General features: G+C 49.5%; 1 protein-coding gene across 1 annotated transcript in view; it reads right to left on the bottom strand.

The window, feature by feature from the left end:
- Positions 1–484: 484 nt before the first annotated feature.
- The window catches only part of LOC147668823 (interferon-related developmental regulator 2-like), a 93294-nt gene continuing 65933 nt past the window's right edge, over positions 485–27845 (bottom strand). Inside the window, exons 8-10 of the mRNA XM_086948428.1 lie at positions 11156–11337; positions 9976–10081; positions 485–514 (exon numbers count right to left, since the gene is read on the bottom strand). Of these exons, the coding sequence (XP_086804554.1) occupies positions 485–514; positions 9976–10081; positions 11156–11337 (318 nt within the window). The remainder of the gene's footprint in view (positions 515–9975; positions 10082–11155; positions 11338–27845) is intronic.

The raw sequence follows: 27845 nt of genomic DNA, 5'->3' as shown, positions 1-27845 counted from the left end.
TACTTTGCCATATAAATAAGGATAACAAGCAAAAGAGTAGTGCACACGGTTCATAACAGCATCGCAGAAATGTGAGCCAGGGAGAAGACACTCAAGTAATTAAAAAAAACGTGCCTAGAGGTAAACTGGGACTAGCTTAGTCATATTGGCTACAATCCTTAAATAGGTTTAAGCTCTTTTATATTTAAAGTAAGTGACCGAGATACGATTTAAAGGAGAATGTTGTTCCACACACACTGGACCGAGAAAGCGGATTTCCAAGTACTTTCCCTACCGTTAAAACGTTTTACACCAAAAGGTGAAGTAAAGTGGTAGGGAGTATATTGGAAACACTTTTCCTAGGTGATCTGGAGGCCAGAGAATTCAGCACACCCAACAGGCTTACTCGGCATTTGAAAAGGGACTATATGCCATTAGTATAGCACAGATGCGGAGGTATTACTATTCTACTTGTTTCCCAAATAATTTTCCTTAAAGACACTGCTCACTCACTAAAGCTCTCAACCACTGAAGACTAGGGAGGGAAAAACAGACGTTTGAAGAAGCAGACTGAATAATGCAAAGAATGAAACGAGGCGGGTTTGCACGTGCAAATGTGGTCAATACAACTTCAGCCTGAGGTTGCACATCAAGCACTGGGCAACAATCGCATTAAGCTCTCCAGCAACAATGTAAAGATCTCCATTAGCCAACTGCACAGGAAATGACATCACTGGTTTCCTGCCAAATCGAAAGAAGAAGCCAACCAAGCATGATGACTTTATTTTGAATCATTCATCTGCACACTGCCCACCGACCCCTGGGCTCCTACACCCTCCCAGTACCTACTTAATGGTGGCTGTAGCACACATGCACGCAGATGGCATGCTGCAAAAAAAGAAAGCCTGTCTGTGACCTTACTATGCCTGTGCCAGGACCCTGGCTGTCCCTCTACCCTCCTGCGCTTTTAACCCTGAGCGCGGCTTGCCATACCACATAGGAGAGTTCACATGTGCCTCCTGCAAGTTTTTATGTAGTCTCCCATGCCCTACACCCACAATTCCCTCACCATCATCTTGCTCGCTCACAGACCAACCATGCAACACACATCTCGCATACACGCTCCTGAACACCCACTCCTTCACCAAACGGCCACCGAGATCGAGACCTACTGCACGGCTACGCTCCAAACCTGCTCTTCCTCACGGAAACATGGCTAAACCAACCCTCTGCACCGGACCGCGCTACATCCTTCCCACCTGGCTACAAGATCGCTAAGCAAGATGGTCAGCACAAGCTAGGAGTCTGAGTCACCATCATAATTAAAGACCCCATCAGTTACACCATCTACATTGACACCAACTGGTACATGTAACACCCCACGTTCAAGATAATCATTGCAGACATGTTCGCCAAAGCGGAATTCTAGTATACAGCCAACCAGTACCTCCCACCAATCTCACCAGAGACCTCTCAGACGAAATGCGTTACTTACCTGTAACAGCAGTTATCCAGTATTGGTGTCTTTCATAGATTCACATGCCTGAATCATTCCCAGTCGTCCAGACGGTAGCCTCCGGTACATAAAAAAGTAATGTCCTATAGACATACATAGAGAAAAAGGGTCTAAGGGCCTCCCCTTAGTAGCCTTTCCTTGTCCTTATGTAAAAAGGACCAAACTCTCACAGTCAGCCAATCAGCTCCGACCTCCCTCTAGAACCTTCCTGGGAGGAGCCTCAGTCCCTCAGATTTTCATACGCACCCAGCTAGGTTGGCGTAATATAGTCCGAGAGGGAAGTGAGTCCTTCCAGGGGAGGCGGGAGGGTTGCATGTGAATCTATGAAAGACACCAATGCTGTTACAGGTAAGTAACGCATTTCTTATCCAGTATTAGGGGTGTCTTTCATAGATTCACATGCCTGAATCAGAATAGCTAGCAATCATAGGAGCACATTTGTAACGTAAAGCTGCTCTGCCGTCATGTTAGATAATGCATATAATATCATACAACATGGAGACAGCATAGAAAGAATATCACAAGAGCAAGAATGTGCATACCTGGAAGGCGGGATGTAGGAAGGCTCACCTTACTGAAAGAGATGGCGAAGAACCGCCTGGCCCACTGCCGCATCCTTCTGGAGTTCGATATCCAGGCAGTAGTGTCTGGAGAAAGTGTGCGGTGACTTCCAGGTCGCCGCTCTGCAGATGTCCAGGATTGGCACTCCAGCGAACAGTGCTGCTGACGTGGACATCGCCCTGGTGGAATGAGCAGTGACATGATCATTCAAGGGCCGGCCGGCCTTGTCGTGGCAGAATGAAATCGCAGAGGAGATCCATCTGGAGATGCTTTGCTTCGTGAGAGGCAGGCCCATTCTCGGTCTGCTGTATGCCACGAACAGTTGTGAAGATTTCCTGAGAGCTTTAGTCTTGTCCAGGTAGAACTTCAGGCATCTCATGAGGTCCAAAGAATGCAGCGACCTTTCCGCTGCTGTTGAAGGGTTGGCAAAGAAGGACTTAAGGACTATTGGTTCATTAAGATGAAAGTCCGAAGGCACTTTTGGAATGAACTTAGGGTTTGGTCTCAGTATCACCCTGTCTTGTCTGAATTGCATATAAGGTTCCTGAATGGACAAAGCTTGCAGCTCGCTAACCCTTCTGGCAGATGTTAGAGCGAGCAAGAGCGCTGTTTTCCATGAGATGTGTTTAATAGATGCCCGATGAATGGGCTCAAACGGATGACGCATGAGTTGGTGGAGTACCAGATTAAGCTGCCATGTAGGAGGGACTTTCCGAGGCCTCGGAAAGGATCTGTAGAGTCCCTTCAGGAATTGCTTGACCAGCCGACTGGACCACAGAGAAGGCCCTGTGACAGTTCTGGTGAACCTCGAGATAGCCGCCAGGTGAACCTTAATGGACGCATGCGCTAGTCCCGATTGAGCCAGATGCAGGAGGTATGGTAATATCTGTTCAGGGGTGATGGTGAGGGGCCGCAGGCCCTGGTCCGAACACCAAATGCAGAACCTCTTCCATTTGAGAGTGTAGGTTTTGTTCGTACTGTCCGCCCTTGCTTTAGCTAAGACATCCCTGCAGTCTTGTGGGATATTCAGGCCACCGAACTCTCTGTGCTCAGGAGCCAGGCCGATAATTTGAGCGATTGGAGGTTCGGGTGTTGGACTTGCCCGTTGGACATCGTCAGGAGGTTCGGGTGTTTCAGGCGAATCGGTGATCTGATGGAGTCGAAGCAGATCCGAGAACCAGTGTTGCCTCGGCCAGAACGGGGCAATTAGGATCAGGGTACAGGGCTCCACCTTCATCTTCCTGAGGAGCCTCGGGATCATCGGGAATGGAGGAAAAGCGTATGCAAAGGCGTTGAACCATCCGATGGAAAATGCATTTCCTAGGGACCCTTGTTGGGGATGCCAACTTGCGTAGCTTGGGCATTTGGCGTTCCCCTTGGAGGCAAACAGGTCGATGTTCGGGACTCCCCATTGAGAGAAGATGTGAGTCAGAGCGCTGTCGGATAGTTCCCACTCGTGGGAGAGGGATCTTTGCCTGCTCAGGGCGTCCGCGATGGTGTTGTCCTTTCCTGGGACATATTCCGCTTTGAGCGGGATTCCGTGCAGCACTAGCCAGTTCCAGATCTTTTGCGATTCGCGTGAGAGAGCGAACGCGTTCCCCCTTGTTTGTTGAGATAGTGCATCGTCGTGGTGTTGTCTGTCCTGACGAGCACCGGGGAGTTCTGGATGCGTGGTAAGAAGGCCTGGAGAGCCAGATACACGGCTCTCAGCTCCAACAGGTTTATATGGAGCAATTTTTCCTGAGTGTCCCATTTGCGGCTGATCCGAAGGTCCTGGAGAACCGCGCCCCATCCCTCTAGGGAGGCGTCTGTGGTAATCACCAGAGGTGATGCTGGAAGGAGAAACGGTAACCCTATAGTTAGATTCTTGCGACGTTTCCACCATTCCAGACCTTTGGACATTTTTGGTGTGATCCGAATGAGGTCTTCGAAGGAGCCAGTACTTTGAGTCCATTGGCTCGTGAGTGCCTCCTGCAACGGGCGCATTCTGAGTCTGCAGTGCGGGATGAGGAATATGCAGGAAGACATCATCCCTAGGAGGGAGGTGTAAGTCCGAACTTTTAGGTGTGTCTTTGCCGCCACGGCCGTGGCCAGAGACAAGATCTTGTCCGTCCTCTCCTTCGAGGGGAAGGCTCTTGTGCACTCCGTGTCCAAGGTGGCCCCTAGGAAGGTGATTGTCGTTGCGGGGACCATGCAGGATTTTTTGAGATTGAGCGGTAATCCCAGCCTCTGAAAAAGATTGGTGCAGGCGTTGGAGGATTCGGCTGAGTCTCCAGGTGAGGGTGCTTTCACCAGCCAATCGTCTAGGTAGGGGAAGACTTGGTGACCCAGTTGACGTAGGAAGGCTGCCACCGGTGCAAGGCACTTCGTGAAAATCCGTGGCGCGGACTTGAGGCCGAATGGCAGGACTTTGAACTGATAGTGACGGCCCGCCACCTCGAACCTCAGGAATTTCCGGTGACTTCTGAGGATGGGGATGGGGATGTGGTAGTAGGCATCCTGGAGATCTAAGGATGTAATGAAATCTCCTTTTTCTAGAATGCCCAGAATTTCTTGAATCGTCACCATCCTGAATGATTGGCTCCGTAGGAAGGTGTTGAGCGCCCGGAGATCCAGGATGGGCCTCCACTTGTTCTCCTTTTGTTGTACAATAAAGAAGTGGGAGTAAAATCCCTTCCCCTTTGAGGATGCTGGCACTCTTTCGATTGCTCCCTTCTGTAGCATTATCGAAAGTTCCTTGAGCAGCAGGCGCGGGTGTTTGTGCGTCCGTCTGCGAGGAGGTGTATTGGGAGGGATTGAGGTGAATTCGAGAGAATGGCCGAATCGAATAATTTGAAGAACCCACCGGTCCGTGGTGATGTACTGCCAATTGGTGAGGAAATGGGTCAGTTTTCCTCCAATTTGAAAGGATGGAGAGGGTGGTAGGACTGGCTGGAGTAATCGGTCACTGGCGGCCGCCAGCACCTCTCTTGGTATTTTTTCCTCTGTAGCTAGATCTTCCAAACGAAGATTGGCGGCCTTGCTGCTGTTTGTGTTGGTATTGGCCTTTGTTATTGTATGAATACGAGGACCTGTTCTGATAGGAACCTCGATAATAGGACTGACCTCTGGATCTGTTGCCTCGAAAGGACTGGTTTCTGGACTGTAGAGTGCCGAGTGCCCTTGCCGTGTCGGTGTCCTTCTTAATGGTCTGCAGTGCCTCGTCGATTTTTTCCCCAAAAAGGTGTTGTCCGTCGAAGGGCATGTCCAGAACCTTAGATTGCACTTCCTGGTGGAATGATGTCGCTCTCAGCCATCCTTGACGCCGCAGGACTGCAGCCCCTGCAAGCTGACGGAAGCCTGTCATGGCTGCGTCGATAGCACAGTCAATTAGTTCCGCCGCTGAAGATTGACCTTCCACCAGGAGAGCCTTTACCTCACTTTGGACTGCGTCAGGCAGTTCCTTGACGTAAGGGGCTATGTCCTCCCAGAGTTGGCGATTGTAACGCCCCAACAAGGCAATGGAGTTGGCCACCTTGATGGTCATGGCCGATGTGGTTGTGAAGCGTTTTCCAATCGTGTCAAGTTTCCTGCCTTCCTTGTCCGGGGGAGCGGACAGTGGTGAGGAAGGGTTACAGGAGTGTTTCTGGGCCACCTGTGTCACCACAGAGTCTGGTTTGGGGTGACCATTGAGGCAAGCCGCCGCAGTAAGTGGGGCTCTGTATTTCTTGTCTAGGCGTGGAACAACCGCCGGCACAGAAGCAGGTGTCATCATTAATTTCTTTCCTTGTTCCCACAAGAACTCTATAATCGGAATAGATTTAGTGGACTTTTGTGTCTGTTCTTTGAAATCGTGCAAGAAACAGTCCGTTTCTGTCGATTCCACAGCCATATGGAATCTCTTGGCTGCTCTCTCCACAAGCTTGTGGAAGCCGGCAATGTCTACAGGCGGGGAGTCCACTTGACGTGGTTGTGGTGAAGCTGGGGATGATGCCACATATTCATCCTCTTCATCCTTGTCCGAGTGGTCGGAGTGTACCTCCTGGACCTCTCCTTCCTCCAGTTCCTCCTCATCCTCATCTTCGTCTGAAGAGACCACCACCTGAGGCTGAACGTCATGGTGGGTTTGAGGGTGATGATGAGTTTGTTTTGGGGCGGACACTGGTACTTGGACTGTAGGTGTCCGATTCCCCTTGTCCTCAGGCGCAGGAACCGTAGGCGCTTGACTGCCTCTGTCCGCATCCGGAAAGCGTTGTTTGTAATCCTGTACAAGGAATCTTAAGTCATTAACCAGGGTCGCCGGTAAGCATATCATGAGGGTGACTTCCGTGCAGACGCTAGTATGGACAGAGTGTTCCTGATAGGTGAAGTCTTCCTGTTCCTCATCAGTGCTTTGGCATTTGATGTTAAGGTCCGAGACCGAAGTAGCGGGATCCAGGTGGTCATCCTCTTCGGATTCTTCACTTTGGAAGATTTCTTGAGGTGGCTGCGTTTCTACTTTGCTCGGAGAGGTTGTTTCCGGGGTAATTTGCGGTTTGTTAGGCTTGCCAGACTTCGCCTCAGAGCCTGTCGTCGTCGAGGGAACCGTCGTAGGCGGCAGCATGAGGGTCGATACTTCCACCAGTTTCGATTTTTTCCATGGCTCAGGCAGTGCCATCTTAGACGACGAGTCTTCCGTCGACGGTGTTGCCGTTGTCTAGTCCTTCGTCGGCGGAGTCTTCACCGTCGATGAAGAGTCTTTGGTCGTCGACGGGGTCTTCGGCGTCGACGACGAGCCTGTCGTCGACGGAGTCGTCGACGAGGTCCTCGTCGACGGTGGAGTGGGTGATGGATTCTTGGTCGTCGACGACTACGAAGTCGTCGTCGACGTCTTAGTCGACGGTGTTTTCGTAGACGACGTCGTCGTAGAGTCTCTCGCCGACACCTTCGTCGTCGACGGTGGGTTCTTTGGCAACGTCTTCGACGACGATGGGCTCGTCAAATTCGACGGCGTCGTCGACGGTGTAGTCTTCGTTGTCGACATGGTCTTTGTCGTCGACGACGATTTTAGGAGTATAATAGAGGAAACAGGTCTACCTGAAGATGAGGAAGACGTAGTCGTCGTCGTCGACGCTGAAGGCGACGACGCTGATGTGGTAGACACTGTGGTTGTGACCGAGGTAGTCCTCTGGGCTTGTCTAGAGGACGGAGCAGGCTTTTTAAAGGTTTGATCATCCTTAGCAGACACTGAAGATGTCGCAGATCTCGCCTCTGCAGACTTCTTGTGGGTCTTCTTAGGAGGAGTGTCTGAGGGGCCAGGGGAAGACACCCTAGGCCTCTTTTGAGAGACAGCTGAGGTCCTGGAAACACTGCTCACAGAGGAGTCCAGATTGTCTCTGTCCTTAAGCCTGTCAAGCCAAATAAGAAGGCGACCTTCCCTATCTCTCACGGTCTTCTTAGGAAAAGACCTACAAAACTTGCATTTGTCTGAGACATGGTCCGGGTAAAGGCAATACAAGCACAGGTCGTGCTGATCATCTACATGGATCCTTTTCTTCCCACAAGAAGAGCAGGCCCTGAAAAGGGCTTTCTTCTTTGATTCAGACATGGAAGAAGCAGTGGAAAGAAAACACTTACTGCCCAGACAGTGTAGTGAAGTAATCCTTGAAGAGTTGAGGTGTTCAGAAATCACTTTCAAGAAAGTTTGTTGAATATGAAGGAATCCTGAGGAGAGCTCAGGCTGGAGACTCCCTAGCACAACGTGCGGTAGAAAATCTGAGGGACTGAGGCTCCTCCCAGGAAGGTTCTAGAGGGAGGTAGGAGCTGATTGGCTGACAGAGTTTGGTCCTTTTTACATAAGGACAAGGAAAGGCTACTAAGGGGAGGCCCTTAAACCCTTTTTCTCTATGTATGTCTATAGGACATTACTTTTTTATGTACCGGAGGCTCCCGTCTCGACGACGGGGAATGATTCAGGCATGTGAATCTATGAAAGACACCCCTAATACTGGATAATTAGTCACACCCCCTCATCAATGATAGTGCCTCCATTCTCTTCAGAAACCTCAACTTTCACAGAGAAGAACGGATCGACACAAACTCGGAATAAAATGCAGCTTCACCCAGCAAGTTACCTAACCCACCAATACCACCTGACATCTGTTGGACCAGATTTGCTCCTCAATCAGAAACATCACAGTAGACAAGCAAGCAACTATGACCGAGGCAGACCATGCCTGCGCGATTCTGCATATCCATTCCTCAGGACCAGATCCACCTGCCACAGCTGGAAAAGCATTACAAAAGAGGACTGGGCTTACGCACTGGCCAGAGCAAACCAGCAACTTGCCAAAATTCATTAAGAAACTCAACAACTGGATTACTGCACGCATAGGCACCCTGGCTCCCCTACAGTGCTACCCAATTGCAAGAGCCTGAACAGGTCATCACTACGCCCTGATCAAAAAACCACCTGGTTACCAACTACACTTCAACTATAGACCAATATCCTTCTTCCCATACTCTACTAAAATCTTAAACTAGATCAACCGACTTCTCACCGGCCACCTTAACACCCACCAGCTCCTTTCTGCTTGATCTGTTCCTTCTTAACACCTTGGCTGCTGGCAGTTTTCCCGTCCTGTGCTGGAAATTGCCATTTTGCTGGTGTCATGACGAGCTGAGCTCGTCATCAGCATCGAAAGGGTTAATAGATAGAAGGAAAGCGGAAAGCACGCATCTTACTTATCAGAAGTTTGCATACCTATCTGCAGAGAGCCTCTAGATTAATTGAACAGAACAACTCTTCAACGCACACGTGATCTATCTGGCCATCATCCGTGCACACAACAACACTCTCCTATGCCGAAGACTTGCAACTCATACTATCCCTCTTGGACAAGAGGCCCAACACAAGCGACACATTCAACAACTGTCTTACTAACAAAGAAGTGATATTTGGCAAGAACACCTTGCTGTGGGGCTCCAACTCCAGGTCGGCCGAACTGACCCAGACCAGAAACCTTGGAATTTACAGCCAACTGAACATACAGTGCCAAAGTGCACTTCCTCGCTGCATCCTGCTTCCATACCCTGAAGATGCTGGGAAGATCTTTAAATGGCTTCCAAGCTACACACCAAAGACAATCACTTGCCCTGGCCACCAGAAAGATGGACTATGGGAATGCCATCTGTGCCAGAAATAACCAAGCAACTTACCAAAAAATACCAAACCATCCAGGACTTGGCAGTCAGACTCATCCTCAACTGCCAACAGAGAACTCGCACCCCACCTCAAGGAGCTCGCTCACTGGCTTCCGATACACAGTCATTTCAAACTCCACCCATGGCACTACACAATTTCACCCAATCCCTGCCAGAGCAGTCACATCTCTTTCCAGCAATCACAGACTCCTACTCGCACACATTCCATGCATACAAAGAGGCCGAGCAGGACTGACCGGCTGTCATCTTACATTGCTCCTAAAGCATGCTATGACCTCCCACTCTACATCAGAGCCTACTCCTCTTGAGTTAAGCAAGAAGCTGAGTTTTTCAATTAACCAACCTACCCTAATGCTAGGCACGCACACAAAGATACATACATACACATTCAGCACCGGGATATCCTTGTGAGAGATTGGGTGCTTTACAGATACGCATAACACTGCCAGAAGGCTATGGTTTTACAATTTAAATAACCAAAGACAAAAAGGTTGATCTATAGCTCATACTCCATGTACAAGATATGCCTTAATGTGGCTAGGAACAGAAAGTAATGAGCCCCTTTCTGGTTACGGCAAGTAACAAAGCCCTGCTTTTATTTTGCTCAAAGTAGGCATAATACTGGACTTTGCTGTACCTGGCAAAGATGCATACTTGGAGAGATTACAGAAAACTGTACCAAGGTCTTGAAAGTAAGGAATCTACAGACAGGCCTACCCACTCCAGTTGACATTTACCTCCAGTTCTCTGGCCAGTTCAAACAGCAGCGCGATGGTCTCACCAACTACAATGCGCAGGTTGACATTTTCACTGGACAGTACGCTGGGCAGCTTGGATAAGTGGCTGGATAAAAAAAAAAGCATCAGCATTACATGACAGTAGAAAGGATGCAAACAGCATTTCGTGGACTGGTACCCCAAACCAAGAAGACTACACCACATATTCAAAGTGACTAAATACCTCAGAAATCCATTTGCATGAATAAGACAAACCGATACATTTGTACTGCGATGGAGCTTGGTATCACTATAACTGAGGGCTCTCTGCACATTGAAGAAACTATATTTGTAAAACTGCGGAATTACAATTAGTACAGTTGTGAAGGACATTTGAACATGCAATATGGTCAAATAATGATATTATTGAAGGATCTCTACCTACGAACCTAAAGTAAACTTTATAACTTTTAGCACCTGCCTCCAAATCTATTTGCAAAGTAGGTTTAATATTTGAGAACAGTTGGAATGTACTAGTTCGAGAATGTCATAAAATGTTTCAAATAGTCATCTACAAATTTCCTTCACTTAAGCCCTACAGAGTGGAGTTTAACTTTTAACCAATCGCACTAAACATTTCCATCATGATATAAAAGCAGGGATTAGGATGGAGCATGGTAACAGGGTGATGTTCATAATTAGTTCGGAGGAGTGTTGGACAGGATTAACCATAAGACTAGGTGCACAACTAATGAAAGGTTTAAATTCCAGCTGCAAGACTATTTTATCCCTCCAATACAGTATGAATATGTCCACCATGTAGTGAGATGCAACCATTATATGACTGTATGAACAGCCATGAATTGAGCAACATTAAGAACACTATCAAAAAGTTAATGTTCAACATGAGTCAGTCATGCCTACACAACAGAAATCTGATCAGTGTGCTGGGAAATGAACATTTGTGCGTGTTATGTTCGACCTTTGCCAGCAAAAGGGATACGGGGTCTCCTTTAACAATGAGAAAAGTTGGGCAAGAAAAGAAGACACTTGTGCTCCAACCAACTTCGGTTAAGGATAAATACATGGTAATTTCTCATAGCCTATTTCTTCATTACAAAAAGCCTTTAACAATGAAAACAAATGGTCCAACTTTCATAGGTGCCTTCCTTCACCAAGTAGAATGCTGAAGATGACTTACTTTAGAAGGATCTTTTCCACTTGTGAATTTGGGCAGATTGTCAGCAGCAGGGACCAGGAATGCAGGGCACTGCAGTGCAGTTGCTGTGTCTGAGGGTTGTGCTGCACAGTGTTGGGTGAAGTAGCATTCAAGTATGAAGAGCTGAAGATTCCCTCTAGGCAAGTGAGGCATGTACCTAAATCCTAGATGCAGATGGAAGGGAGGAGAACGAAAGAAAAACTGGCATAAGGAAAACGGCAATCAACGTTTGAGGCACTATAGGGAAAAAAAAAAAAGCTATGCAGCAAGAATATGCAATGGATGTTCCAAACAAAGGATTTCAAGCGATGTGAAGGAAACATTAAAGAATTTTCCTTAGAGGTGAAGCTGCATAGTCCTACTTGTTTCACTTTTGCTGAAAAACATCAAGCAACTTTGACTATGTAGAACAAAATACAAACAAGGCGATCACATTTTAGTTGGATCCAGATTAGGTTAAAAACTATTGTGCCAAAAGCTGTTAGACGTTAAAGATTTAGACACAACCAGCCTTACACCCAATAGTTAACAGAGTATTGTTCAAGTCAGCAGTAGAGAAGCCCATGAGCAGACAAACCAAGGGGAGAGAGGTGATCTGTTCCTTAGTCATCTTGGCAGATGGCTTTTATGATTTTTCTCCAAAAGACCATACTTAAATTCTTTTGGCATTAGAATACCTTATCCGTCACATGTGTAAGTCTCTGAAAGTAGGTAACAAGCAACATGTCATTTATCATAACATTCCTATGGGGTTGATGGTCTTGCATCAAGCCATCTTGAAATGTAGGATGGATCCTTGGAGTTTGAAAAACAAACAAAACTTGCACACTTCTATACACTCTAAAAACGGAAAATTAGTTGGCATTCCAGTAGATATACCAGCTTGTACGCCAAAGTCAGATACACACACACACACACACACAGATGTCTGCCAAAGTATGGCCTCTAATCAGTTCAAAAGCTCAGGTTTTGGTAAGGATCTAATCTGGATTAATTTATTTTTCTTTGTAGCCACAAAAAGGTCTGCATTTTGTTAGTTCTCATACTACAATGGTTAAACTAAAATTCAAATTCTCGTGTGACTAGTTGAAAATTCTTGAGAAAAAAAATGGTTTTCCATTGCACGAGAAAGCGTGTTTACAAAGTGTGCCCTCGCTTCCTTAAAGTGGACTACTACACATTTGTGATTTTCGATGGTTAGGCTTTACAACTTTGCATTTTCTTAGGCAGGACTTGCCAGTTTCATTCCATGTCTGCTACTATCCGGTAATTTTGCTTTAACATAGCTGACGTAGTTAAAACACAACCAGAGTTTTTAGCAATAAAGCTAGGCACTTTTGTGAGGCAAAGCACATGACCTGCCTTCCTATTCATGGAGACTGCTCAAGTCATAGTTAAGAGTATTTGGATTTTTTTCTAGTTTGAGCCATTGTGTGCAATCACTGCATCAACAATATTTTTTCTAGTGCCTTCATAGGTCGATATTCTAAAATATATTTATATATTTTAAACACTCAAATATTCAGATGGACTAAATTATGCACATTTTTGGATATTTTTCTAGAGATTACAAACTCACCTTGAAGCCAAATATGACAAGCTAGTTTAAAAGGACATTTAAGAGAACCAAATCAGATGTTTAATTTGATATCTCTTTATTAGTCCGCAACCACATACAAACAGAATTCACTTGTTTTAGAATGCAAGAGAGTGGGTCTGCAATCTAGAGTCTCGTCATTTTACTTTAATATCGCTCAAGAAACCATTGGTGGACGGAAGGCTGGACAATGCAAACATTCACCCCCAGTGACAAGGATCTGGGTTTAATCCATCATTTTTTGGATAACCCCCTCTCCCCCTCCCCCCGTTCGACCCAGCCATATGAAAATCAGTCTGGACCCTGTCCTTGTGGGAACAGTCCAGACCAATTTGCCAAGTCAGGTCCTCCCCGTACCGGAAACAAGCATCCTGGGACCGGTTTCAGGGCATCACCCTTCAGCCAGGCTAGCTTGAATCCAGTGGTGTGGTGAGCACAGGACCCACGTCTGGGCATACCCATCCCACTTAGGGCGACATATGCAAAAGAAACAATTGGACAGAATGCTGAACAACGCAAACATTCACCCCCTGTCACAAGGATCTGGGTTAATCAATCATTCTTTTGCTCACCACACAACCCCAGTTTGGACCCAGCCATATGCTAATCAGGCTTGACCCTGTTCCTTGTGGGAACAGTCTGGCCCAAACTGCCAAGCCAGGTCCTCCCCGGACCATAAACAAGCATCCGAAACCGGTCCTAGGATGCTTGTTTCCAGTCCAGGGAGGACCTGGCTTGGTAGTTCGGAATGGACGGTTCCAATGAGGCACAGGGTCAAAATCTGATTTGCATACGGCTGGGTTTAAACTGGAATGGCATGGTGAGCAAAAAAACGACAGATTTAGGCCCAGATCTTTGTACTGGGGTGAATGTATGACATTGTTCTGCATTCTGTCCATCAACCGTTTTTGCATATCCCGGATTCGCTGTTCGGGAGGATAAACCAGAAACTACGCCGCGTCCAGAATCGCTCCGATGAAGGAGCTTCTGTGAGGGAATCCAGTGGAATTCGGCATGTTGATTGAAAACCCCAACATATGCAGGAGATCAGCCATAGTCTGGAGGTGGGAGACTACTGCCTGGGGTGAGCCTGCCTTCAACAACTAGTTGTCGAGATCGGGGGTATCAACCCCTGAAACCCCCGATCTGCGCAGATGAGCTGCGACCACCGCCATCACCTTCGTGAACACCTGAGGGGTGCTGGTAAGGCCAAAGGGGAGCATGGGAGCAGACTCGCTGGGCAGATCAATTTCCACGATTGTGGCGCTTAGGCGCCATGCTTGGCTGAGGACCACGGGCTTCTCAGGGAATGTCCAGAACACTCTAATGGACATGCCCTTTGATGACATTCGCCTCTTTGGCAATAAAGCGGACAGTGCGTTGGTGCGCTTTAAGGACTCCCGGGCTGCTGCCAAGTCCTTGGGCCTGTTGGCCACTCTGCCTCCTCCGCCTTCTGCTTTTCGCTCCTTTTGTGGCCACGGAGGGGTGCCCCACCACGTTCGCAGAGCCACAGGCAACCGCAACAACATCAGTGCGGACCTGGGAACCGTCGAGGCGGTTCAGGGGGCCAGCGGGCATGTCAGTCCACCTCCACCCGGCAGCATCCAAAGCAAAGCCTTCCTAGTCCGGAATTTCAGGCCCATCAAACTCCAGTGGACGGCAGAATTTGCCATCATCTCCCCCACTGGAGCATCACCACCTCGGACAAATGGGTGCAGCAAATTATCAGAAAGGGCTACTCCTTCCCTTCGAGACCACCCCTCCAGCCATGCCACCTCAGTACCACTGCATGTCGGGGATCACTTGGCACTCCTCCAGCAGGGCGTTGCGGCCCTCTTGGCCAAGGGGGCCATTGAGCGCGTTCTGACACCGGAAGTAGGTTGTGGTTGCTACTCCCACTACTTTCTGGTTCCAAAGAAGGCACATGGTCTGCGTCCTATCTTAGACTTTTGGAATATCAATCGCTTCCTCCAGAAGGAGAAGTTCAAGATGCTCACACCACTTGCTCAGGTCTTGTCTGCTCTAGAACCGCAAGACTGGATGGTAGTGTTGGACTTCTAGGACGATTACTTTTATATCCCAGTCCTACCTGCCCACCGGCGTTACCTGCGGTTCACCGTAGGCCATGCGCACTTTAAAGTTCACTGTGCTCCCCTTTGGCTTTACCAGCGCCCCTCAGGTTTTCACGAAGGTGATGGCGGTGGTCGCAGCTCATCTGTGCAGATCGGGGGTTTCAGTCTTCCCCTATCTTGACGACTGGTTGTTGAAGGCAGGCTCGCCCCAGGCAGTAGTCTCCCACCTCCAGTCTACGGCCAACTGCCTGCATTTGCTGGGGTATTCCATCAACGTGCCAAAGTCGCACCAGATTCCCTCACAGAAGCTCCTAGTCATCGGAGCGGTTCTAGACTCTGCACAGTTTTGGGTTTATCCTCCAGAACAGCGAGTCCCGGATATTCAGACTGATTCCGATCTTTCGGCCTCTATCCCGGGTTTCGGTCAGGATGAACCTCCGGCTACTGGGTCCGATGGCCTCCTGCATCCTGCTAGTGGATAACGCCAGATGGCATATGCGGGCTCTGCAGTGGGACCTGAAGTTCCAGTGTGCACAGCATCAGGGCAATCTGTCCGATCACATCCAGATCTCAGAGGGCACTGCACGACAAATGCAGTGGTGGATCACAAATCACGATTGGGTCATTGGCAGATCCCTCTCCCTTCCCCAACCGGAACACAGTTGTGACGGACACGTCTCTTCTGGGATAGGGCGGCAACATGGGAAAAGTGGAGATCAGAGGCCTCTGGTCTCCGGTGGAGTCCTGGCTCCATATCAACCTTCTGGACCTTCGGGCGATCCGACTTGCACTGAAGGCATTCCTTCCTTCTGTCGTGGGGAGAGTAGTGCAGGTGTTCACAGACACCACCACCATGTTGTACTGCTACAAACAGGGCGGGTGGGGTCGTGGACTATGTCAGGACGCTCTGTGCCTCTGGACATGGCTGGAACATCAGGGCATATCCCTGGTGGTTCAACACCTGGCAGGTTCTCTGAACGCCAGGGCGGACGAACTCAGCAGTCGGTGAATGATGGATCACGAATGGCGTCTGAACTCCGACGTGGCGCAAGGTCTTTTTCAGCCTTGGGGAAAGCCTTGGTTAGATCTATTCGCCACCGAAGAGAACGCGCAATGTCATCAGTTCTGCATGTTGGAATTTCCAATGCGGCACTCACTAGGCGATGCTTTTCGCTGCGAGTGGAGTTGCGGTCTACTATACACCTTTCCGCCTATACCACTTCTACCTTGAGTGCTGAAGAAGATCAAGTGCGACCGGGTCCAAGTTATTCTTGTGGCTCCGGACTGGGCTCGAAGAGTATGGTATCCCGAGCTGCTCAGCATGGCGATTGAATCCCCGCTGTGCCTGCCTCTTCAGGAGGATCTTCTATCGCCGCAGCAGGGGAGGGTTCTCCACCTGAACCTGTCCAGCCTCCACCTCCTTGCATGGAGATTGAGTGGCAGCAGTTGAAGTCTTTCGACCTGCCTCCTGAAGTCCGTGATGTTATCTTGGCAGCCAGGCATCCCTCCACTAAAACGGTACACGCCTGCAGCTAGAATAAATTTGTGACATGGTGCACAGCAAAGGCTGTGGATCCCCTTTCTGCCCCTATTTCAGAGGACCTTTTATTTCTACTCTTTGGCCTAGCAGGGCTCTGCTTTGGGCACTATTAAGGGCTCTCTCTCTGCCGCATTACTCATCTTTTCCCTCATGTTCCTTTTGTAATGCCTCAGTGGGACTGGTACCTAGTTCTGACTTATCTGATATGTGCTTTTTTTGAGCCACTTCACAACTGTCCTGTTCGTCATCACACTTTAAAGACTGCTTTCCTGCTTGCCATCACCTCTGCTAGAAGAGTGAGTGAGCTCCTGGCTCTTTCTTCTAAACCTCCTTTTCTCTCTGTCAATCCAGACAAAGTTGTTCTAAGAACTCGTCCATCTTTTCTGCCAAAGGTGGTCACTGCCTTTCACATCGGGCAGACCATCACTTTGCCCACCTTTCTGCCTCTGGATCCCTCTAAAGAGAAGAGAGGCTCCACGTTTGGACTCAAAACGCGCGCTCTCATTCTACCTTAACTGCACGAAACAGTTCCGGGTGGATGACCAGCTTTTTGTTGGCTACAGGGGCGCCGAAAAAGGTCGGACGGGCACAAGCGACCATCTCTCGTTGGGTCGTTCTGTGCATAAAGGCTGGTTATTCTTTGGCTAAAAAGGAGCCTTCAGTGGGGCTACGTGCCCATTCTACCAGGGTGACGGCAGCCACTACTGCTTTGGGACGGGGAGTCCCCTTGCATGACATCAGGGAGCTACGTGGGCCTCGCTGCACAAGTTTACCAAGCATTACTACCTGGACAGCCAAGTCTGGAGAGACTGCTTCTTTGCCCGTTCTGTTCTCCAGGACTTTCTGGTGTGATCTTGGTTCTCAGACCCACCACCGGGGTTGGTATTGCTGGGGTATCTATTCTACGGTAAGGAATCCATCACTACGTGTTTCTTTCAGATGCACAAGTTACTTACCTTCGGTAACGATCTATCTGTAAAAAACATTAGTAGCGATAGATTCCTTACCACCCCACCCATCCTCCCTGTCCAGCAAACTGATTTCTAGGGTTAAGGACATCCTTTTCAGGGTCCTAGTTTTATAGCACCAGTGGTCAGTTTCTTGCATGGCTTCGCGTTCCTGGTGCGGAAAGTAGTGTACAGAACCGACAGCGCACGTAGAAGTAGCTCCAGCGACATCATCCTGGCGCCAAAGACGCACGCGGAGCCACACGTCGACACCTACTGACGCGCAGGGGTACTGCTGACAAAAACTTTACAGATCCAGCCTGACGCCTGGGGGTAATTCTGAGGCCCATGACCGGGTCACCCCGTTGCCGCGTGGGTGCCGCCTCCCCTGGAGCGCACTGAGGGGAACGCGCTGAGGGCAGGAGTGGCGCAGGACTAGCTGTTACTGGACCTGCGGTGTTGGTGAGGGCGATCTGGACTGCCCGGGGAGCCGACTGCACTAGTGAATTTCGAATTTAATCTTTATTGTTTAGTTAATTAAAACCATAAAAAGTTTCCTGTTCAGTTCTCAAACTAATGTTTAAAGATAAAATGTGCATAAAAGATGTTCAAGAATTAAATTGCAACAAAATAAAATCCAAATAATCATTTGTGACGATAAAAAAAAACCAGAAAAATATAAAAAACTTTAAATGTCAAGGAATAACGAAACATGAAACTTTTTAAAAAATTATTAAATTGCTTTCAGGCGTTTTTCAAAAGCAAGCAGGAACTTTATCATCTTGCAGTTTATTTGTGGGTCCATTGAATCCAAACAACAAATGACCGCTGTCCTGCATGTGCGCAGTCTCTTAGCCAGAAAGCAGTTCTTTAAGAAGTGCGTTCGCTCTTGATTCAGCTTCTTACAATGACATGTAATGTGAATTAAGTCTTCCTTGTTGTGACCGCATAGCCGACAGGCAACGGATAGTAGTTGTTTCCAGGCAGGCTCGTCTGCCAATGTTGGATATTTACCAAATCTTAGGGCCATCAACCTTTTTTAAAAAAAGACTGAATAAGTAGAAGCCAAGTAAAATGCCGGAGTAGGCGATTTAGAACTGGTAATCACGGCCCAAGCGTGAGAGCGATGGGAAAAGATTTCCTTGTCAGTTATCAATGAATGAAATTTGGCCGCTTTATTACAGCCTGTTTGAATGAGGTAAATGGCAAATTTTTATCCCAAAGCTCTGCAATACATGTTAATTCCAATGCGCTGGACATGCATTTATTTGCTTCAGATTTCTTTTGTGTTTCAAATTCCTGCCATAGAAATTTGTTTAGATTATTATCAAAGTCATTCATCTTAATCCGTTACCATACCTTAATACATGTATACAGTCTTCCCACTGTATCATTCATAAGACCAAATTCTAGGCGCATTTGCGCTGGTGAAGCGGAGCTGGGAAGTTGAAAGACCCTCTTGTAGATTTTGGTGATTGATTAAAAGAGCAGAATCCTTGCCGTGCATTGCTACACTTGCATAAGATAAGGTGTGAAGTGCTTTGCTGGCAATTACAGATAGTAATGGTTTGAAAGATGGACCCTCCAATTTTTTTTACAGGGTACTAATTGCAAAAAACAAGGCACCAGCTCTTTGTGTCAAGTAATTTTTCTGGTCTTTTAACGCTAGTTTATCTCAATGAAGTATCCCAGATATTTATAATTTGATACCCTTTCCAGCCTTTTTCCTTCAAAACAGATGTTGCAATCGGTTGAGCGTTGATTGGTAATTAACATTGTTTTAGTCTTCGATAAGTTCAGAGACAGCTTGTTTACGGCCAGAAAAGCAGAAAGTGCAGTTAGCAACCTGGACATACCAACTTTTGTTAAGCTCATGAGCACGATGTCATCCGCATATGCAAAATGAGGGAGCTGCAAATTGCCTAATTTCGGTGAGTGAGAGTTACACATGTTTAACTTGCCGGAGAGATCAGAGAGGAATAAATTGAATAGATGTGGAGCCAAGACACAGCCTTGTTTTAAACCAGTTCTTGTGAACACTTTCCTTGATAAACGGGAACCGTCCCCTAATTTTACATGTGTCCATGTGTCTGTGTAAAATAGTAGCAGGCCCCGCAATATGCTCTCCAGTATAGCCCATGCTCTCAGTTTAGCCCATAGTAGGTCCCGATCCACACTGTCAAATGCAGCTTGCAAATCTATAAGTAGAGCCGGGCGATTAGCGACCCCCTCCTGAACTCACGTTTTCTTTAGCTCACTAGAGCGTTTGGACGATAACATGTTCTGCGGTCGCCCTTTTGGCATTACATTCTTGTTTTTTTGCTATTAGTGTTGTTTAACCCCCTTTTTCTATTCTTTTACCCTTATGCTCCTCGTATATGTCGCATGTGTGTGCGAAGGTTTTTGGATGATGAACATGGGTGTTTACATTGCCGGGGGGTCATGCTGGCAGCAGGTGGGGGGTGGGCAGTTGAAGTGACAACAGACGGAGTATTATGGCTGTGATTAAATTCTGTACATGAAACGTGCGCGCATGCATACACCATCCCGCCGTTACCAGATATACTCATACCTTAAACGACACCATGTACAAATAGCACTATTACAAGAGACCCATCTGACCGGTCCGGAGACGCTGTCGTTACACAGCAGATGGAGGACAGTTGTATGCTACTGGGTTCTCTGCCTATGCGCGGGGGGCACTGATCTGGGTGCGCCCGGGGGTCCCATTTGCACTTTCCCACTGCAGGATAGATACGGAGGGCAGGTACGTAGTGCTACAGGGCAAACTGGACGGTCGACTTGTGGTTCTTGCTTCCCTTTACGCCCCCAACACCGACCAGGGTCATTTCTTTAACAGACTGTAGTCAGTACTGGCACCCTGGCATGATGTTCCACTGTTGCTAGGAGGTGATTACAACTGTGTTTTGGACACTACCATTGACCGATCATTCCCCCGCCCTTGCCAGTGCGACGGCGCATTGGGCAATGAGGGCACTCCTGGACTAGGCGACGCAATGGGATCTGCATGACGCCTGGAGAGATCGTAATCCATGCACAGGGGTAGACTCCTACTATTCTGGAGCTCACACCTTACATCTTAGGTTAGACAGGTACATGATGACCAGCGACCCACTCCCACATGTCACGGAAACCCACTATCTGGGCCGTACTCACTGAACATAATCCTCACATTTTAGACTTAGCTTGGGAGCGACCACACCCCCCTGTACCCACCTGGAGACTTCAACCAGACATGCTGCTGGATGCCCCATTAAGGGAGACCCCGTCGACACGCATCTTGCAATATTTTGGAGGACAATAATCAGACTGACTCTACTCCAAGATAGAATGGAATGGGATGCATTCAAGGTCGTAACGCGAGGCAATTGTCTAGGCACACAGGCGGGTATGCGGAAACAAAGAGAATTGACACGTGTCGAATCTGAAATGTCGGATAGGAAGCGGGAGGCGATGGAGGGTGATGACGAGTCCTTGCTAGCAGCTAGGGAACGCGGTACAAAAGGAGGTGGTGATGGACGGAGCATCTGAATCAAACACCCAGTCAAAAGATCTGGGACCAATCCATCACTGTTCTTTAGCCCACTCTGCCACCCCAGTTGAGACATGGCTATATGCAAATCAGTCTCACCCTGTGACTCATGGGAACAGTCCAGCCCGAACTGCCAAGCCATGCCTTCCCTGGACCGGAAACAAGCTTCCGAGGACCGGTTTCTGGCATTCCAGCCGTCTGGGAACGGTGATGGATTAAACCCAGATATTTTGACTGGGTGTGAGTGTTTAATTGATTCAGATGCTCCGTCCCATCACCACCCCCTTTTGAGCAGCTAGGGAACAGCACACACAATTGCTTGACAGGCTGCAACACCTAAACTATGCAGCCCATTCAGCGCGCACCCATCAATTCGGGGACAAGCCGGGTAAAGTACGGTCATGATTTTTAAGGCGAGACGTCTGAACTACCCCAGTGACCTCTATCTGCACTGCTCAAGGTACCATGGCATACACGCAGAGGGATATTCATGCAGCTTTTGCGTCACACTATGAGGGCCTCTATCGTTCTCGTTTGAGGGTCTCCATGGCCGACATCACTGCATATTTATCGGCCCTGCCCCTGCCGGACATAAATGATGTGCATCGCGATGATCTGGGTGCGCAGCTTTTGTCGGAAGAACTCCGCACGGCCATCTTTTCCCTCTCCAATGGTAAGTCCCCGGGTCCTGATGGCCTGACCGTGGAGTTTTATAAAGCCTTCTCTATCATTCTAATTCCAGAACTATTACGAGTATTTGAGGCGTTAATTGCCGACTCTGCTCTCCCGCCTACCTTGAACGAGGCGAATCTGATATCACTCCTGAAGCCAGACAGAGATGAAACTAACATGGGCTCGTATAGAACGTTGGCCCTCCTTAATACAGATTATAAGATCCTGGCGTCCACGTTGGCCCAGTGCCTGGCACCATTGGTGCCTGCCCTTGTCCATACTGATCAAAACAGTTTTGTGCCGACCCGCAGCAGGTCGTATAACATCAGACGGCTGTTCAGAGTACAGAGTACAGAGTCTAGCCACGCCTCAGTGGCCTCAGTGGCCTCATTCGGGATGTTTGATGCTCGACCTTGAGAAGGCATTTGACTCAGTGAAATGGCCTTACCTGGTATCAGTGCTGCGGAAGTACGACCTGGGTAATGACTTTCTCCAAATGGTGGAACTTTTGTACCGGCGGCCTGTGGTGAGAGTTCGCACAGGTGGGCTATTCTCGGATTTAATCAAGGTGTGCAGAGGTACCAGGCAGGGGTGCCCCCTCTCCCCTCTAATCTTTGCTTTAATGATGGAACCACTGGTGGCCCGGCTCCGAGCCTCAGGGGCATCCCTTTAGCTGATGGGACCCATGCGGTGTCATTGTACGCCGACGACTTATTGCTTTATATCAGAGACCTGACCTGCTTTCCACCGGCACTCACAGACATATTCCGGACGTTCAGAGAGATGTCGGGACTCCAGGTAAATTGGGCAAAATCTGGAGTGTACTCCTTTGACGCAGCCACGCCGGAATGTGCCATCACGGTTCTAGAGGAACGACTCGTCTGGTATCCAAACACCTTTCGTTATCTGGAGATATACATGTACCGGATACCCAATGATGTATTAGAAGGCAATTTAATAAGGGCGATCTCGTCGCTTAGGGCGCAGGTCACCTTTTGGAACACACTCCCGCTTAATGTCCCGAGCAGAATCACCCTGAAAAATGATAGTGCTGCCCAAATTGCAGTATTACTATACTAACATTCCAATCTATGTTCCTACCCAAATCTTCTGCGACTTGGAGAGGCTAATTAGAAAACTGATCTGGAACACGGGCAGACCCAGAGTTGCGCTGAGAACTCTATATGCGCCAATGGAGGCTGGGGGTCTTGCTGTCCCTAATCAGGAACCTTACTATGTAGCCGCGCAGCTAGTGGGTGACCTACTGGCTCAGTGGGAAAATCCTAGGAGACACAGCCACGGATACTACAGTAATGACAACGGCTCAGATACATGCACTCTTTCACCCGTTAGCCAAGTCACATGGCCCGGAACAGATACATCTAGCGGTGGCGCGGAAATGCTACCTTCGCAGTTCGAAGCTTACGAGCTCCACAAAGCCATATGCCCCGAACCTACCACTGATGGGAACTCCTTAGCCGGCACACATAATATTACCCGTAATTCCCCCTTCAAAATCATCCAATACTACATTACACATCGGGCATATTTATCCCCGGACAAGATAAACCAATATTTTGGATTGACCACGACGGCATGTCCCAAGTGCCACCTGGTAGACGCCACTGTCCTGCATATGCTCTGGTCTTGTCCTCTTCTACAAGACTACTGGAAGGCAGTATCAACCTCACTGGCAGCGGGGACAGGGGGCGGCTTACAACACACGTGGGAGGCGTTCTTACTGGGCCTCTACAAATGGACGAAACAGACGAAGGCCCCGGCCAGATTCTGGGTTTAATAACGGCTAAAAGATTCATTACTAGACGTTGGAAGAATAGCGAGCGCCCCCAGGCAATACATTGGCGCAACTCATTTGATAATTGGGCGAAAGCGGAGAGCGTAGCTTTACATAGGGAGGAAACGGCGGGGATCCACATGTACCCTATAGTCCAGGCCTGGGATGACACCCTGGTCGCTTTCCACCGGGTGTGCCAGCAGGGAGGTATAGTTTAGACGCACCCATTGTTGATTCTTGCCTTCATTATGCGACTCCCTCCGGGGCCCTTCCCCCCCCCCCCTCCCCTCTGACCACCACCCCCTCCCGGCTCCATTACACTCTATACCTGATGACTCACACAGATGACAGAGCACCACATACACCCACCCTAACCCACATTCTACCTAATTTGCTTTGTTTTCCTTTTTTCCTTATGTTCCCAGATTTTATATTATATGTTATTGTTCTATGGTTGTGATATTATGCATAAGGAAATGAATATCCAATGCTATGCCGACCCCCCCTCCCCCCCCCCCCCGACCCCCGGGCCCACCCTGGCGATTACAGGTGTGGATTTGATTACACTGCTATTGCAACTCCGAGGGCGGAGCGTGCTCCTCTTGGGAGCGAGATGGAGAAGCATCTTGACAAGGGGTTCTTGAGATTTGTATCCGTTCAGGAATGTCACAATACTCTATACTGTTCCGACCTTCTCCTATATAAAGTCCTCCCCCCCCCTCCTTTTGTAAGAACTCACTGCTGTGTAATGTAATCTTAAATATAAAATGCAATAAAAGATATTAAAAAAATAATAATTAGTTTACATGTAGTCGAACAATGAGATCGGGCGATAACGTTTGGGATTTGACCGGTCGCCCTTTTTAGGTTTCGCTGGGGGGCGGAGCCGTTAGGCTCCTCCTCCAGAGAAATCTGTAGTTTCTAGTATGGGTGACTTGAACACGCCTCTCTGCTTCATTGGCTAGCTCCATAAATGGAGGCTAGCCATTGGAACAGAGAGGCGTCCGTCAATGCCGGACCAGACACGGGGGCGTTCCCGAGAATCTTTGGCTTTTGGCTACGTCATGATACGTCAGCCAAAAGCCGGGAACGCCCCCGAGAAGAGCTGGCCCGATCGCTGTGCTCATCGGCACAGATTCAGGGGTGAGGGGAGACCCGTGGTGTTTCCCTGTGCCTTATAATCCCCCGTGTCGATCTGCTGGCGAGGAAGCAGGCTGACCGCGATCTGCGGCCCGAAAATCTCTGGCCGCTAAATCACCGTCGCGGCCCGGGGCCAGAAACACCCTCTGCAAGCTGTGTTCGTGACCGGGAGCTGCGGTAGCTGAGATCGAAGCCGCCGCGCTCCTATTGGCCACAGGAGTCGAGCCCCCTCACTGACGCCGCGACGGGATTGGCCCGTGCGCCGTCGCGTCACTACTGAAGCTGTGCAGGGATTGGCCGCTCAAGGTTCGTCATCGTGGGTTGCCCCGGGAGCCGCACTGCCGTTGGCTGACTCCCGGGTGGTTGTGAGGGCTCGCCTGCAAAGCAGCGACCTGATTGGGCCATCGGCGGAGGAGCTGCACCTGAAGCACGACGAAGAGCCTCCCGGAGGAGACCCATCCCCGCCGAGGAGACCGTGAGTGCCCCTGTGCCCCCGGCCTGCCGTCCCAACTGCCGAGTGCCTGCATAACTCCCCCGCCGCTCGTAGGATTGTCGAGAGCGGGCGGGAGAGCAACCGGGACCGGCCGGGGCAAGGAGCGAGTGTGCTCTGTTAGGCGCGGGGCGCCTAAAGTCCTCTTCATTTTGCTCACTATAAAGGATAAATCTGCAATTAGGCATTTTCATATATTCATAATTCTAACAATTGCAAAATAGGGGAGATCACAAGTTCCCCTTTGCTGGTGTCTACTAAATGAGCTAAATGTGGATACTGACGCTCTGGAAAAGCAGACAGGTGGCCCATGTGATAGTCTAGAATGGGACATTTAAGAAGGTTTGGGGCGCATTCCTCATTCACATGAAGTGTTCTGAGTCGGCAGGATTTTTCCTTCAGCTCTTGTCATGGATTTTATTAAGGACGTCATGCTTTTAAAAGGCTTCTTCATGAATTTGAGGAAGGGCGGAGGATGTTTCCTGTTCTGCAGCCGACCAGAGAGTCCACCATTTTTAAAGGATTGTGGAAACATCAAGTTTGGCGGGTTGGGACTTGGAGAACTGCTCCTGTCGTGTTCTGTTGCCCCAAGGAAAGACAGGACGCGATGGTAAGTGACAAGCCTTCTTTTATTGCATTGGCGCTCAGCTCACATGTCTCCTGACCTCTTGCCTCGAGGTCCAGCCCTGTAGTGTCTCCTGTCCCTTCCTGTGCCCTCCCCTCATCGGAAGCGGTGTCCGATGTCCTCTGGCCTCTGCCCTTTGCCCCAGGGTCCTAGTTTCCCTGGCCCAGTCATGACATCTCCTTTACAATGGTCTGTGACTGCTCGGATCACCTTGATTCTGTTCTTAATTAACACGGGAGAACACAATACTAGAAATTACTGGAGAAGAAAAAGACGTGTGTACCACAAGGCTGGAGAGTTTGTGAGGAGAACCATCATTAGGCATCAAGTTCCTTCAGGACGTAGTGGCAAATATATGTAATATATTGTTATGACTCTGTGAAGCTTCGGGAGCCCCGGACGCCGCCTCGCCCTTTATGAAAGAGCCGCTGTGCACCCGCCTTCATAAAAAATGGGGTATACATAGCTGGCGAATGCTTTTCCCTCGCAGCTGAGGTAAGGGGAAAAATGCTTTTAGATATATGTAGGTTGTGTGCGTGCTGGCAGTTTTAAGTGTGTTTATGTAAGAGTGTAAATGAGTAGGCAGAGTGTGTGTTTGTATATGTATAAATATGTATGTGTAAGTGAAGGTCAAGTGGAATGTAATTGCACTTCCGCTACCCCAGGCTCGCATCGGATAGGCTGAGCCTGCCTCCGTGTCTGCAGCATCCTGGCCGGCCGCCTTCTTCTCCGCTCCCGAGGCTGGCCCCTTCAGCCCCCGGACTACACAAGGACCCTCACCCCTCTCTTCATGCCACCTCCTGCGGCCCCCGCCTCCATTCTCCCCAGCCGCGCTTTGTCCTGCGCCCCGCTTCAGCCACCGGACTGCACGAGGACCCCCACCCCTCTCTTAACGCCACCTCCTGTGGCCCCCGCCTCCGTCCTCCCCAGCCACGCTGTGTCCTGCGGGCACCAAGGCCGGGGGTCTCAGCAGCACCTCTGCTGCGCTTCTTTCACTCAAAGCACCTGGACCCTCCTCTTCCTCGGCAGGCCCCGGCTGCACAACCTTGTGCCTCACGCGAGCTCAGGCTAGCGCCTTGACCTCCTCCTCTACCTGACCAGGCGCTGTGTGCGAGTCAGGGGAGGCGCGATGGACCGTCCTTCCCTAAGGGCTGCGGATCTCCCAGAAGTGTGGCCCAGTCCATGCATGAGGGGTGTCATCTTACTGTACAGAGGACCCCCCGTCTGAGTTATGTGCGTCTCCGTGCACAGAAGACCCTGGTCACCCCTCCTCTCCTCCTGTTGTGATGACTGTGGATTCCCCTGACCTGTGGTCATTACATCGTCTGCTCCCTGGTTTGTGGTTTCAGCGGACCTCCGAGGACTCTGTGCTCCGTGACATTTAACTCATGCTTTGAGAACGGGGTTTTCCTGGCTCCGAAGACTGTGGGTTCCTCTCTACAGAGGACAGCAGGCCCCCCTTCTATCGGGACTATGGATTTTCCTGCACTGAGGTCCGTGGACATGCTGCTCTGAGGGAGGTGGACCAGTTGTTGTGTTGTCATTGGACCACCTGCGGTGAGGACTGTGGACTCTCAGCTATAGGGTCTGCGAATCCCCTACTTTAAGGTCTGTAGGGTCCCGTTTTAAGGACAGTGCATCGGCACGCTTTGAGGACTGTGGGCCCGTCCCCTCCGGTCTGTGGACTCCTGCTTTCATAGGGTAACCAGCCCGTGCTATGAGGACAGTGGATCACTCTACCCTATGGACTCTGGTGTGCCCCACGCGGTGGGTGGTGCACCCTTGCTCTGAGGTCTGTGGCTGTCTCCTATGAGGGTTGTGGACTCCTGGCTCGGGGGGCTGAAGACTCGCTCCGTCTGCCCTGGCTTTGGGGTCTGTACATCGCGGTGCTTCAAGATTGTTTTGCTTCCTGTGGGGGAGGTGGAGGGGGGGATGCTGTTTAATATATTGACAGTCTCACTTTAGGTCTCTCCATACCCTGCAGCGGGAGTCCACATTAGCTGCCATGCACCAGCTCTCCATCTCTCCTTGAAGGCAGCAAGCTGTGCCCCTGGCTATGAACCCAGCATCCCTCCTTATGTGGACAGCGAGCTATGTTCCAAACTCCTCTTTGGCCCTGCGTTGTCCTCTGCCTCTCCTCTCTGCCTCAGCGTTGTCACCTGCCTCTCCTCTCTGCCCTTGCGTTGTCACCTGCCTCTCCTCTCTGCCCCTGCGTTGTGTCCTGCCTCTCCTCTCTGCCCC

This window comes from Lissotriton vulgaris, unplaced genomic scaffold (genome assembly GCF_964263255.1).
Source record: "Lissotriton vulgaris unplaced genomic scaffold, aLisVul1.2 SCAFFOLD_437, whole genome shotgun sequence".
Taxonomy (NCBI): Eukaryota; Metazoa; Chordata; class Amphibia; order Caudata; family Salamandridae; genus Lissotriton; species Lissotriton vulgaris.
Note: the sequence above shows the minus strand (reverse complement) of the source record. Positions and strands in the feature narration are given on the sequence as shown.